Raw genomic sequence first — 15747 nt, 5'->3', positions numbered from 1 at the left:
GAAATCTGAAACGGTTGCAGTTGACTTGGTTAATAATTTGAGCGAATTGGCTGCCATCTTGGGCTGCAAGGTGTCATCCTTGCCCATGAAGTATCTTTGGACTTCCTTTGGGGGCTCCTTATATATCCAAGGCAATGTGGGATGGGATTGTTGAGAAGATTGAATGCAAATTGGTGGGGTTGGAAGAGTTATTTACTTGTCTAAAGGTGGTAGAATCACATTAATCAAGAGTACATTATCCAATCTCCCAACGTACTTTTTATCTTTATCTCCTTCGCCTGCAGGGGTGGCAAATAGATTGGAGAAGATTTTCCGTGATTTCTTGTGGGGAGGTTTAGAGGACGCGAAAAAATTCCATTTGATTAAATGGGATAAAGTCTGCGCCCCTTTGTCTTGTGGCGGGTTGGGGGTTAGAAAATTGAGAACCTTCAACAAGACCCTTTTAGGAAAATGGCTATGGTGGATCATCGGGAAGGGGATGCTCTATGGAGGAACATCATCGATGTTAAATATGGGAGCATTTGGGGAGGCTGGTGCTCTAATGAAGTAAGAGGGGCGTATGGCGTGGGAGTTTGTAAATTTATCCATAATGGTTGGGAAGATTTACTTGGTAATTTCAGATTTGAGGTGGGAAGGGGCACACAAACCAGGTTTTGGCACGATATTTGGTGTAGTGATGTTGCTTTGAAAAACGATTTCCCCTCTCTTTATAGGATTGCGTTAGATAAGGGTGCCTCAGTGGCTGATATCATGGACATCTCTACTGATTCCTCTCAATGGTCCGTGAGATTTATTAGAGCTGCACAGGATTGAGAGGTGGGAGACATTGCTGAATTTTACAATGCATTATACTTGCTGAATTTATAGGCAGGAGGGGAGGACAGATTACTTTAGACGCCTACAGGGAATAAGAACTTCTCAGTCAGATCCAATTACAAGGTATTGACGACTCACTCTTCCAATGCCTTCCCATTGAAGTGCATTTGGAGGAGCAATGTTCCCCTCAAGGTTGCTTTCTTCAACTGGCTGGCATCCCATGGAAAAATATTGACTATTGACAAGCTGAAAAAGCGTGGCCTCTACATAATAGATTGGCGCTTCATGTGCAAACACAATAGTGAATCAGGGGATCATCTCCTTCTTTACTGTGAAGTAGTCAAGACTTTATGGGATGAAATATTCACTAGACTCGGTATTGCTTGCATGGGTAACGCCTAGGAAGGTGATAGATTTATTGTCATGTTGGAGAGGAATCCAGGGCAATCGTCACATCGCGGCTGTTTGGAAGATGGTGCCTCTATGCTTATGGAATGAGAGAAATTGTCGTTGCTTCGAAAATAAGGAATGCTCACCAGATGGGTTTAGGGACTTTTTCTTTCATACATTGTTGCTATGGGCCTCATCTATTGTATTGAATGGAACAAGTTTTAATGACTTTTATGCTGATTTTCGCAGCGCATAGCTTGTAATTAGGCGCATTCTTGTATACTTCTTGTGTACTCGGGCATTACCTAATTACGTGGATTAATAAAATCTCTATTTACTTATCAAAACAAAAATTTCAGGCACAACATTTAACTTTATTTGAATTTTTAGTCTATAGCGCTTATATGATTAGTTTTAAAATTCATTCTTGATTATTATCACTAACATTTTGCTTTGCTCTTAGATTTATCTATAAACGAATCCTGGTTTCATGATTCATCCCTTCCTTTAGACCCAACACTGGGGATTAAACCCCAAATACATGAACCCAACCACCAGAACCACATATTAGTTCCGAATAGTGCCTACTATAAAGGATACCATGCTACCCACAACTTTCTTTTTGATAGGTAAAATTAATACTTTTTTTTATAGGTCATGCTACCCATACTTCAACTCACCGTTCCCAAGTAATGTTGATAAAGCATAGCTAAGGGTATAGAAAATCTGTGGAAGGCGAATCAATCCAAAGGATGGACATGGAACCACACCCATAAACAAGTCCATGTAAAAGAAAGATAACGAGTAGTTTCCAAAACTGGCCACCCAGCCCAAGGCACATCTAAGCAAAGCAGTGCACAACCCTTTTCAGCAGTAATTCTCATTAAAAAACATTTTCCTTTTCAGTAAGGCTAGTTCCAAGCTATGCATTTTACAAGTATCATTAAAATTCACATTTAATTATCCAAAAAAATCTTTTATATGTATCATCTTCTCATAAGAATATTCTTTTTATTGGTACACGCACCCAATGCTTTTGATAAACGCATCTTATTTTCACTCGTCATGGAGAGAGACAATTTCAGTCCAAAGAAACTTGGGCCTCACAAATATGTTCTTATTTATTTGATAAGTAAAGAATGAAGCAAATATTTCAAAATTTAAAAAAGTGAGATGTACATGCTTTAAAATGAGAAGTCCAAGAACAAAAGGTTACGAATGCAAAGGTTGACAATGCTAAAGATGCATATTGGGAAGCAAGAGAAAAATACATTTTTTTTATTGGCACTGGACGTCCAGGAACAGCGTCCCGACTAATCCCGGGGGTGCACAAGCCCTCGGCAAGAAGTTTCCCGCAAGTGCACCTCAGTTAATTTAAGGGAAAAATCACAGTCCGATGGCCCCTAGAGATTGTTTGCACCCAAGGGGATTTGAACCTTAGACCTAGGAGCAGCATACTCCCAAGCCCAAGGCCTTTACCACTTGATCCAACCCCTAGGGGTTAGCAAGGGAAAAATACATGCAAGAGATAGAATAAATTACCTCTGTAATAAACGTCGGTTTGGTTCAGGAAATGTCTCCATTATTGCCGACCGCATTGCATTTATCCGAGCTTCTTTTCGATCGATTTCTTATCAAATAAAGAGCAGAGAAACAACATTAATTGAGTACACATATAAAAGTTAAACCAACAAAATAATATAAGATCATTAGTCTAATGCACCCGACGTTTATTGTAAAATAATAAAATAAGGCAAACATTCATGGGAAAATTATTTAAACCAAATAGCTTATGGTAATCCATATTTGCTCTTTAAGATATCAAGTGAATCAGTTCCAATATCCTGTTGACCAAAATTAAAGGGCTTTTACCATACCGTTCATTTCTTTTATAGGTAAGATAAATTTTATTGAAAGGAAAAATAGGCATGGCCCCAGTACACAGGAGGTATACAATGACAACACCTAATTGCAAGTTAAGGACTAGAAATGGATACAAGACAATCATGAAAAATAGCCCCATTGAGAACAATGACAGGAGCCCATAAATACAAGGTGTCAAAGAAAAATCTCGAGCTCATCCAAGGAACATTCCGGGTCTTCAAAGCATCAACCACTTCTCTCCATCCAAAGGCACCAGATAAGGCTACCATCCCATTCATATGACCCGATTATTACAATGCTGCCTCACAAACAGTAATACTTATGACTTGCTTCCAAGACAAGAATCAAGTTCGGCCAGTGAAGATGAGCCTATTTATATGTATTACCACATCATTTCAGTATAGAACTTGATCAAATGGCCATGTTCAAATAGAGTCAATGAAAAAGGGCAGCTAGGAAAATGGAAATGATCCAAGGTCTCCAACTATCAGTCTCACAAAAAAATGAACTGCAATGAAGAAAACCCAAAAAATAATTAAAATACTAAAAAGGGACAGCCAGGAGGGTAGGAATTAAGTTCTTGTTTCGAAATCTAAAATATTATGCCGGTAATCAACACAAATCGGAATTTTTTTCTATATGTTTCCATATGTTTTGGCTGTCTTTTACAGGGGTTCTACACTAAATTAAAATAAAAACAATAACCATAGTTGATATGGGAGGGGGAACAACTTTCAGACCTTCAAATATTAGCTTTTTTCAGGTCATCACAAGTTATCTTCCCTTTCAAGTGATTGAATGATTTTACTATTTTTTTCATTTTGTGTGTAATGACGACAACTTTTTCATCGCAACCACCTCCCAAATAAATGTTACAGAGACTATAAAAGAAAAATGAATGACAGGTTATTCAACATGAGCCATCCATGGTAAAATAATTATATATAGAAAGGAAAAGTGAAAATGGAAAAAAGGTAATTTAACTCACTGTAAGCCTCCAGCAATGAAGTGCAACATGAGGCTGGAACTGGTGAGGAGGGTAGCTCCCTAAGAACATGCTGCAGATCAAACAGCTTTGCTGAAGTAGAATCACATGTATTAAATATATTGGTCAAGAAGGCTAGGTAGTGACAACAACTACCTTAATGCAGTCACCAACGACATGAGCATCCTCATCAGGACCAAATTCAGTCTTGCCTAAAAGCAGTAAGGAAATTAAAGAAGAACCTCAGTTTGAAAGGCATGTGAACAACAAAGTAGCATAGGCTCAACAACACTTAACTCTTCAATTACAAACAATAAAAACATTTGGAGAAGCAGAACAGATACCTTGCTCATATTCTTGAACCCTGTGGTCTACCTCCTCAACATCAGCAGATTGTCGCAAAATCCCTTCGACTTTAGTGCCTGTTGCAAAACACAAGTCAATAAGCAAAACGCATACGATAGAGTGAGAGGAAAACCCTTTTCATGCATTTTCCTTTATTTCTCCCTTCATACAATTACTAGAACCATGGATCGAAGAACAGTTTGAATCAGAACGATTCGAGTTGAATCAGTCAAAAAGGAAACCAATTTTAGTGCATTTTTTGATTCAGTCACAAAACCGATTTTTTTTTTTTTTAATAAGTAAAAATATTATATATATCAAAAGGAGTAACCAAGTACACTAATTTTTAATAAGTAAAAATATTATATATATCAAAAGGAATAACCAAGTACACTAAATGTATACAAGAAAACACCTTGCCCATATTAGAAACCCCTAATGCCCCAAAAAGCCCATGAAAAACAACCCAAAATGCACCAAGCCCGACCCCAACCCCTTGTTTTCCGAAGATCTAGAACTCTACCCGAATACCCAACCCAAACCCCTTGTTTCCCGTAGATCTAGAACTCTACCTGAACACCCAACCCCAACCCCTTGTTTCCCCGTCTTCACAATGCCCTCCCTTTAGACTTCCCTCTAGCTTAGTTACCACCCTTAGCATCGTAATTGATTGCCCAATGACTAAGACGCTATAACTCCCTGCTTTTCTTGAAACTTGATTTGGTTTCAAACGTGTGGCTTGCCTCGATCGCAGTAATTAATTCTTTAAATTGGTCTTCACATCCTCCATGTGAAATTCCCACGAACTGCTGAATCTCGTTAACTTTAGGCAAAATCCAATCCGCTATTGGAGGAAGAGAGACCAGGGGAGCCACATTATCCACAGACACAGTATCCAATTGTACTCCCGACTCTAGATATTCCTCTACACAAGGCACCAACTCCAAACCCATTGAAGATTCTGGGGTGACCGCAAGTCCCTTCACCTCTGGGGTGACAGCGGATCCTACATCTCCTTTAAATTGGTCCTCACATCCTCCATATGAAATTCCCACGAACTGCTGAATCTCATTAACTTTAGGTAGAATCCAATCCGCTATTGGAGGAAGAGAGACCAGGGGAGCCACATTATCCACAGACACAGTATCCAACTGCACTCCTGACTTTAAACATTCATCTACACAAGGCACCAACTCCAAACCCATTGAAGATTCTGGGGCGACCGCAAGTCCCTTCACCTCTGGAGTGATAGCGGATCCTGCATCTCCTTCAAACCTCAGCAGTACACTATTTTCATTCAACTCCAACAAGGGAGCCATAGTTTCTTCTGGGGCCAAGGGTGTAATATCGACTATCAGTTGCTCCTGTGTTACCTGAGGCGATACTGATGTCTCTACGCCGATACTCGATGTAGACCCCACTTCAAATAACCCAGATTTCCTTTCGACCCGCCATACTCTCCTAGATCTAGTTATAGGGATAGGGCCGAATCCGATTTTCCGTTTTCCTTTATCTAAGTTTAAAGGATTCGAGCCTATCTTAGTCTTGTTTCTTACAACCTTGTTGCCTCCAGTTGAAAGCAGGTCTATTTTCGTAGACAAGAAAGCTATCGCTGCCTTCAACTCAACAAGTTGGTTTTCCATCTCCTTTAAAGAATTGTGCATCTCGACAAGTTGGTTTTGTGGCTCGATTTGCAGACCCCCCACTCTGAACCCCCAAAGCATGACCCATCTTCAGAGCTACCGCATAAGATCGCCTTGCCACCGTGGATGTACTTGTGTCTTTATGATTCACCCCCAAGTTGATGTTCTCATTCTTCGTCTAGTTTTTCGTCCTTGACCCATCAGCAAAAAACATATCCGCAACTCTGCGTAATTCCGCAGCAAACTTCTCCCAACCCAGACCTTCATACCCTTCAGGAATGACTAGAACACTCCTCCAGCCTCCTCCACCATATTCGGTGACAGTTAGAAACCTACCATGCTCGTTGGAGCATTGTTGAGCCATGAATGTTTTGTTCCCTTCACACAAATGTTTTTTGAATTCCAAATTTCTTCCCGCTTGTAATACTGCTTCCACCATGGCCACCAACCATCCTATACCACTACGCCCCATAGCTAGAGACCTCCAAACTCTTCTGCTCCTCTCCACAATTTTAAACGAGGACCTCCATTCTTCTAGAAAAAACTCAAAAGCCCTTGACTCCACCCAAAAACACACCACCTAACCCATAATAATATCCAAGTTTCGGAATCAACTGCAGTGACTTCCCCAGCTTCAATCCTGATGAATGTCCATGCGTACAAGCACAGATCTAGTGCACCTAAGAAAATACAGATCTTAGCGCTGAGAGAAAACCAGATCTGCACAAGCTGAAGCAAAATGCGGTCGCCAGAAGAAGGCCCTTAAATGGTTTGTCTAAGCCCGTCGCACGTGTCTGTGGAGGTGGAGCAGAGATTAGCCGACTGTGAGTGGGAGAAAAGAAAACAGCACCGGTGATCCTTAAACAAAATACAGTCGCCGGAGGAATACCGACGTCGGCGGGCCCTTAATGGGTTCGCCTGAGCCCGTCGCCCTTGTCTGTGGCGGTGGAGCACAGAAACGACGATCGATATGCCTTTGTGAAACGACTGAATCAGTTTTTGCGAAAAAATAGGTCGCTGGCGAGAGACTCAACGCCGGACAGCCCTCGGCAAAGTCGCGGGTGTAGAGTGGTTGATAGTGGCGGCGTTAGTGATTTTTCCAAGACAAATGTTGATGAATCTCTGAGTATCACCAGAGAGAGGAGCACCCAGAACAATAAACTAGAACGGTTGTGGATATAATTACTTACCAGGCCTATCTCACACAACCCATCTATCAAAACAGTCAATGGGTCAGAATTAATCTAACTGACAGAGTTGTATCACTCAACCACCAAAAAAGACATTGGCAGTTATGTTCTACCTAAGAGAGTAAAGAACAAGAAGAAGAGGATTCTCCAAAGATCCATGGTTAGGAAAAGGTTATTGCCTCTATCATCAGCCTGACAAACTTAAAAGTAATCAAAGGACCAAGTTCTTCATTTAACGTACTAGTGCACCAATGACACAAAACCGATTTCAAAGATGAGTTTTTTAATTGTACAAGAATATGAGAGAGCTAAACATACATTAACTGTTTTATCCTTGTATTTGGTGATTAGTAGAAAAATTGCATGGTAGAATCTCAAAGTTTTTACTTCATTTGCTTGAAGTGAGAGAGAGAGAGAGAGAGAGTGAGGAATGCAAATTTTGTATTATGTATGTCATATTAAATGAAACAAATCAATCACCTAAAAAAAGGAAATAGCTAAAATAAATAACATGTTTCTCAACCATAACTTGGGAAAGGAGGAGAAAACAAAAGAATGTTGATAGTAATACATATTGAAGAGGCTTGGCTTTACAACAGAGCCAAAAAAAAATCACGTGCAATGAAGTTCAAAAACACGCACAAATAAAATTATGTATCTCAACTTACCATACTTCTCAAGAAAACGGAGAGCTTTCTCAAGAAAGGATGGACCTCCATCAATATCTTCTAGTGCAAGCAATATTGGTCTTCCAACAACCAAGGACTTAACAGGACGCTTATCCCTCCCTGGAAGATACACACGAATTCTTGTGATACCAAAGTATAAGTACACCTAAATAAATTAATATGCAGGTATGTGTCTGTCTGTGTGCACATAGATGTGTATAAACAAGTGAACACAAACACAGACATTGATGAAAAGACCCGTCAATTGTATCATTTGTATCACTCCTAAAAATCCCATTGTGTCCCATTACAAGGGCAGCATTCGGCGCTTGTGCAAGGGCATGTTCTAGGGCAGTCTTCCACTCATACAAATCCTCGGATGTCTCAGCCTGGCATGAGGAGAAAGCACACATAAAACGAAAGGGCATGCAAACAAGAATCCTTACAGGAAAATGAGAAGCCGTGATATGCAAATTACTGCGCCACTATTGAAGAAACTGATAGTAATAATACACTTGTAAATTAAGCACCTTTAGGGTAAATGCTCTGCCATCACGTCCATCTGGAAACAATACGGTCAACAGTTTTTTATCTTCTCTAACTACAACACTGCAAGATAAACAGTTCCAACTATAAGCCAAATGGTTGGGAACACTACTACAAGGAAATTGCATTGACCATGCATACCTTCCAGAATTGTTCAAGTCAATGCCTCCCAAAGTCAGGTTCACTTCACCACCTTTTTGCGGAAGTGCACTCTACATGACAGTAAAAAGAAAACAAAGCATTTGTTATTCAACTTATTTTTCTTCTGATAAGTAATCAATGTTTTATTAAAAAACACAACAGGCATAACCCAAGCACACACGGCATAATTCAGGAGCACTCCTAGAGTGGAATCGAATCCTAGATCTCTAAAGCTGCACCTTGATAGGTAACTAGAATGAATACATAATCCACTAAATACCAATAACAATACTGTAGAATAGTGAACAAGAAATAAATCTAGAAACTGGCCAAGTAAATAACCATATGAACATCCTTATACCAAAAAAATAAAAGATAAGAAATGGCAGGTACTAACAGGATCATTTTTGAAGAAAACTAAAGAAGTGCGTGTCAAGATAAACCACCGTTTCTTCCAAGACTTCCAGCCTATTCCTGCGGAAGTTCAAACGAGGGAAACATAAGCAACATTAAAATTACTCCTATGCAAAAGGAAAATAACGTGCAATACAATGCTTTAAAAATAACTTCATACAAATGGGAAACTCCTAGCACAACAAAGGGGAATCCATTACATCCATTATTTTGCAAGAGGATGGTGCTAATGGTGGAACATATGAGATTCCTCAAGATAATTCATAGTCCACAAACAAAAACTATGCTAGTTGAAAGATTAAACACTATTGATAAACCAATTAGCTCTAAAAGTTTGGGCTATTTGTAAATGGCTAACAAATGACACATTCACATGGCACCAAAAAATGGAAAGCCATTCGTAGTGATAGAAAAGAGCATACAAATTGTCAAAATGGATTGAACCCCAAACCACCATGCATGCAGGTTTTTATACCTCACTTCTTTTACAAGATTCTAGTCATAAATTAAAAGAACAGAGAAGCAGAAGAAAACAGAGCTGCATACTAATGTGAGACTAATGTGAGGTTTGGAAAGTGAGTTGAGATAAAAGTTGAAAGTTGAACAAAATATTATTTTTTAATATTATTATTGTTTTGGAATTTGAAAAAATTGAACTGTTTATTATATTTTGTGTGGAAATTTGAGAAAGTTGTAATGATTAGATGAGATGTGATCAAATGAGTTGAGATCAAATCTAAACCCAAACGTGACTTAAAAGAGACTTGCAGACTTCGCACCCGAATTTATTTTACAAAATATGAACTTGTGTAAAAGTAAACAAGAAGATTATGAATAGAAAAGAGCCATGCCAATAAACTCCTTCAAATGGTAATTCCTCTTCTCAAAGTAATACCAGAAAAAATTGTTCCTCATGAAAGATATGCCTGGTTGAGTGTGCTTTCGAAATGTGTAGCTTATTAAATTGAAAATTAATCTAGCTCTTTCTTTTCTTTCCTTGTTATTTTAAGGATTTCCGATCATTATTTGTCATACTATTTTAATGATGACATCCCATTCCTCATAAATTAAGTAAACTATACAAAATCTCCTTGAATACCCTTGTCTCACGCAATTGTATACCATCTACTTAACACCAGTGATTTGTGGAATAAGCAGCAATAGTAAGCACGTTTTCTAAACTTAAGCATAGCAGGTAACTAAAACTTGTGCTGACAATGTACCAGAATCTCCCTCAACATTGAACAGATTTAAGCTTTTGCTATGGACATAAGTAGTAGCATGAAAAAATGTAAAGTAAACAATTGCAGAAGGATCTAAGATATGGTCATTTCTTCGACATGAAATTCTGATGGACAGTATCATTGCTGTAAGTCTTTTTAAATGGGAAATTATTGCTGTAAAATGAATCCGATTCCCTAGTAAGTAGAGTGCATAAAAACGTGATGCAGTCACACAAAAGACACGTAATCAAACGTCTATATGATAACAACGTAAACAAATAAGATTGTTGGATACCCAAGAAAGAAAATCAAAGAAAGAATAGCACAAACAATTTCTTCAGAACCAACCTTTTGAAGAAATGAAAAGTGGGCCACTTTTGAAAACCTGCCAAATTGTCACGTGTTAAAACCATGAGTAATCACCACAATGTAACAGAGTTTAACACAAAGAAATAGATGAATAAGCATATACATGATTAGAGAGTCTGTTACAATTTCATTGCTGGAAGAAAATAGCACAATCATTATCAACCTATCAATAAAATCCATATGATTTAAACTTAAACTTGAATGATTAAGGACAACACCCAAGTTTCAAAATGTTAAAAAAATGGAAAAAAAAATGGTGCTTTTAAGTTCCATTAGTTCTTTTTTCCAAATTCAACCAGAAAAGCGATTTTCCGAGTCAGGGAAAAACATACCAAACAACACAGCAACTTTGTGCTCATATTACACGGCAAGGATAATAAGTCGGTTATAAAATATAAAAAATCCAACAATTTTTCCCGAAGCTGCAGAATTAAATTACTGAGTTTGATCCGATCAGGATAGTGCCAAACTGACCATGCAAGCACACCAATGTGAGACAGTGGCAAACACATGTCAACACGTAGAAATGCATACCCACACATAAAGATGTCTGCACTTCTCAGTTCTATGTAATCAAATAAACCTTTTTTTTATTATTGGCACTGGGTATCCAAGAACAAAGTCCCGACTAATCCCAAGGGTGCACAGGCCCTGGCAAGGAGTTTCCCGCAAGTGCACCTCTGGGTTATTCAAGGGGAAGTTCTCCCAATCCGATGGCCCCTAGAAATTGTTTGCACCCAAGAGGATTCGAACCTTAAACCTAGAGGAAGCACACCACCAATACCAAGGCCTTTACCACTTGGGCCAAGCCCCAGAGGTTAACTTGAAAACCAATGAATTTGGACTAGAGATCGCTAACTTTTATAAAGCTCCATATTTATTAGTATTTAAGTATGAAGGATTACAAATTTTATCCCATGTATTCTAGAAGGATACCAGAATATTTTTCATGAAACAAATATATAAAATTCTTAGGAAGCTGCTACTGACCCTTGCTAGTAAAGTATCATTGTGCCATACCAGAAACCTAAAACTGAGTATTGCGTTCACTAGGAGTGGGGTGTTCTTAAGGGACAAAAGGGTTAGATCATATGATCCATAGGCAAGTAGCTACAACACTGGAGAAAAAAATACAAAAATAAGTTATTTGGACAGAATTCTTCTGCTAAAAGAAGAAAAAAATGAAGGGAAACGACTGAATTTACATCAATTTATCAGGAAGAACCCAATCTCAAGTCCAGTGATTAAATGATACTAACATACCGGTTCTATTAAATTTCAGTTGTCCATCAAAGCCCAATATGACTTAACTAATCGCCTATAATAAGAGTTCTCGAAAAACCAAGAGCTTAAATTCAATTTCACTATCTATGTGATTAAGAAAAGCTGAAAATTATTTCCTAAAACCGTTCATACCAACATAGTAAGACACAACAGTCATCGAATAGACAATAGTCCCATAATTATCAATTAATAATAACTTTAAACTAATTACTTCTTAGCAAATTAATTTTCGGTGAGGCTTTATGGAAACTGGTGATTGAGAGTAAATATGGAGAATTGTGGGGGGATGGTGCACCAATGAAGTGAGTGAGGCATATGGTGTGGGTTTGTAGAAACATATAAGAAAAGGATGGAGGGTCTTTGCCAAGCACACAAGATTTTGTCTTGGAGATGGGACTAGGATTAAATTTTGGTATGATATTTGGAGTGGTAATGGTGCTTTAAAGGATCTATTTCCTGATCTTTTTAGGGTAGCAAGTGCCAATGATGTCTCTGTGGCAGATGTTATGGTGTTAGTGGGAGAAAAAATAAAATGGAACATTAATTTTAGCCGAGCGGCACATGATTGGGAAGTTGACAGTATTGCAGCTCTTTTCAGCCACTTGTATTCACTCAAACGCAGAAACCATCAAGCTGATAGGTTGTTGTGGTTACATACGAGAAAAGGTTTATTCTTGGTTCGCTCGTATTATAAATCTCTATCACAAGAACCTCCAACTCAGTTCCCTTGGAAAAGGATTTGGAGACACAAGGCGCCTCTCAAAGCAGCGATTTTTGTGTGGACAACTTCTTTGGGTATGATCCTCACAACAGATAATTTGAGAAGACGAGGGATGATCATCGCAAATTGGTGTTGCATGTGCAGGAGTGAGCGGGAATCTGTGGACCACCTTCTACTAAATTGTGATATAGCTCGAGGGATTTGGAATGAAATATTCAGAAGACTAGGATTGGGATGGGTTATACCCGAGTCTGTAGTGGAGATGTTGGCTAGTTGGACAGATCTAAGAGGTAACCAACAGATCAAGGCTGTATGGAAGATGTTGCCTATTTGCGTTATGTGGTGTGTATGGCAAGAACGCAATGAACGGACGTTCGAGGACAAAAAAAGATCAATGGAAGAACTAAATGCTTTCTTTTTTAGAACTCTTTGTACTTGGGTCATTGCCGTTAACTTTAATGGCCAAGATTTCCATGTTTTCCTTGTTTCTAATGCTCCTACTTAACTAGGACATTCTTTGTACTGAACATGGTTTTTGCCTATTCTTTTATTAATATACTTACTCTTATCAAAAAGAAAATTAATTTTCGGAATTTGTAATAACAAGATTCGAACTTCAATTACTTTACTTTCTAACTTCCTCACAGAAGAGCCCCGATTTAACTAAATGCATTATAAGAAAAGGAAACTGATAACTACAAATGTCAGATTCTCCATTAAAGAGTTTTAAAAGAGTGAAAAGAAAAGAGGAAGAAAGAACGTAGAATTGAAGCCTCGGTTCACTTGACATCCAAAAAAAAAGAAAAAGAAAAATAAAAATCCAAAATTTTCCTTCCAATTCCATCCATTATCCCGGCCGTACCCAAACAAACCAAAAAGAGCTATACCGTATTGGAAGCCCCAGCTCTGGGGCGCTCGAAAGCCGCTAACGTAGCCGCCATTGTAAACAATTAGCTCCGAAGCCAATACATCAAAATCGTGCCGAATCCAAGCACAATCTCCACTGGAAATCCTCAACATTGGAACAAAACCAACCGAAGAAGCCCCCCATCACATAAAGCCAAAATGTACCAGCAGATCGGCGCATCAACAGGAACGGGAAATCGCAGGGATCTGAAGCGAGAGGGAGTTAGCAGAGTTTCGAAGACTAGGGTTTTGATTGGACAGACGTAAAGAAGCATCAACCGAATCCCCCACTCCCTCTCCCAAACAAACAAACACACACACTCTCTTTCTATAAATATATGTTAATGTAAAAGTAATTTTCTATGACATTTTCTCCCTGTAAATTTAGAAGATCTTCTCTCCTCCCATTTGCTTTTGCTTTCCCAAGAAGAAACGATGCTTTCCCAAGAAGAGAGCAGTAGCAAACTAGCAAGTTAAAGCGCACTCACTCTCGCCCTCTCTCTCTCCATCTTTAGAATATATAATAGGGCAGGTTTCCTTTTATTTTTTCCCCCCCGGAGTGGATTAGGTAGAGGGAGATCGACAGTGGTTGTGGCGGAGAGTAAATACTATTGTCTTCGCTTTTCACCTACCTTTTGGCTGCGATCTCTCTCGCAGAGATAGAGGGTAAAGAGTAACTGTGGACTGGGATGGACTGGCACGAGACACTATGGTAAACATGTTGGGATAAGATATTCCACTTCTTCTCCGAATTCAATTTATTCATTTTACGGTTTGATATCAAAACAGTTTCAATTCAATTCATTTTATTATTATAAATTTTATCAATTTATACATAAAATATAATAAATAATTTAATTTTTAAATTTTTAAATATTAATAATATTAAAAAAATATTCTAACAATATTTTATTTAACTTTTATTTAAAATCATCTCATCTCATCTCATCGTACTATCCGAACTCTACATTTTAAAATTACATAATAATTTGTGTATTTAATAGGATGTATATACAACCGTCCATTTTTTTTATAATGGTTCTATTTTAAAAAAAAAATTATACTCAACAATCTATATCACACATCTGTTAAAAAAATTATAAATATAAATTCACATCAACGAATGTATGATATAAGAGAATAGAAAAGCTCTTTTCTAAAAAAGGGTTTACACTCCTTTTAACATTATTACTCTATAAAATTAGAAGATTTTATTATAATATATGTCCATATAAATTTTAACAATTCTATGGTCGTTGAATTGGGAGATCTTATTACTATTTATTATTATTTATAAATTTTAAAATAAATTTTATTATTATTTATAAATCATCTCAATTTCTCTCATCTTATTTTCGAATCCAAATGGGCTGTTTATTAAAAAATAGAATTCCCTTAATTTTTTTAGTCCATTATTATTATTAATAAAAAAAATATGCGGTCCAATAAAAAATTTCCACATGTTAATTTAGTTTTTTTTAAATTAAAAATTATATTTTATAGTCACAATTGATTTCTAGATTTTAAAAAGACTTTTTAAAAGAAACTCAAGTCACATGTGGTTGTTGCCACCCCAGCCCCAACACCATAGCCACCACGAGATGGACGAATCTAGCCATGTTTGCAAAAATCCAACTACCAGTTATATATAAATACTAACCTTAAAATTTCAAATTCTTAATTTAAAAAAATATCATTTTTTTTTTTTTTGGAAAAAAAAAACATTATGGTTAATTTCAAAAACCAAATGTGTTCATTTGTATGCATTTCGGTTGCAATATCTATAAGAGAAATATTTTAACTACAAAATAATTATATAAAAATAAATTTATAAATTAACATAACTTGATTCGGTACGTTAGACTATAAAGTTATTTTTATTTTAAAATAAATCTAATTGATCGTATGAAGACATATCAGTTTGTGATTTATTTTTGTATAATTCATTTATTTATGTAACACTTCTTTTTTAAAAAAATGAGTAAATCTAGAATCCATATAAAAAATTATTTTTTTAATATTAGACTTCATTTTTTTTTTCAAAATGAATATACATAACTTACACAGCATAAAACTGTATTTAATATTATTTATTTTCATTACCCTATCATTTTAATCATTTTAATCAATGGCTCACCTAATTCCATTAAATAGACCCAATAACAGAAGTGGGTACAAACAGCAAAACAGATTAAATTTAAAAGCTATAATAAGGTGGATAG

The 15747-nt window shown here is 37.1% G+C and overlaps 1 protein-coding gene across 1 annotated transcript in view; it reads right to left on the bottom strand.

The window, feature by feature from the left end:
• LOC108994647 (rho GTPase-activating protein 7-like) overlaps positions 1-14143 on the bottom strand; it is a 28226-nt gene extending 14083 nt beyond the window's left edge. Inside the window, exons 1-11 of the mRNA XM_018969939.2 lie at positions 13507-14143; positions 10594-10630; positions 9006-9082; positions 8609-8679; positions 8452-8530; positions 8166-8310; positions 7922-8041; positions 4420-4497; positions 4232-4287; positions 4079-4148; positions 2749-2836 (exon numbers count right to left, since the gene is read on the bottom strand). Coding sequence (XP_018825484.2) covers positions 2749-2836; positions 4079-4148; positions 4232-4287; positions 4420-4497; positions 7922-8041; positions 8166-8310; positions 8452-8530; positions 8609-8679; positions 9006-9082; positions 10594-10630; positions 13507-13560 — 875 coding nt within the window. The 5' untranslated portion in view covers positions 13561-14143. The remainder of the gene's footprint in view (positions 1-2748; positions 2837-4078; positions 4149-4231; positions 4288-4419; positions 4498-7921; positions 8042-8165; positions 8311-8451; positions 8531-8608; positions 8680-9005; positions 9083-10593; positions 10631-13506) is intronic.
• Positions 14144-15747: the final 1604 nt, after the last annotated feature.

The sequence above is a fragment of the Juglans regia genome, chromosome 14 (genome assembly GCF_001411555.2).
Source record: "Juglans regia cultivar Chandler chromosome 14, Walnut 2.0, whole genome shotgun sequence".
NCBI lineage: Eukaryota > Viridiplantae > Streptophyta > Magnoliopsida > Fagales > Juglandaceae > Juglans > Juglans regia.
Note: the sequence above shows the minus strand (reverse complement) of the source record. Positions and strands in the feature narration are given on the sequence as shown.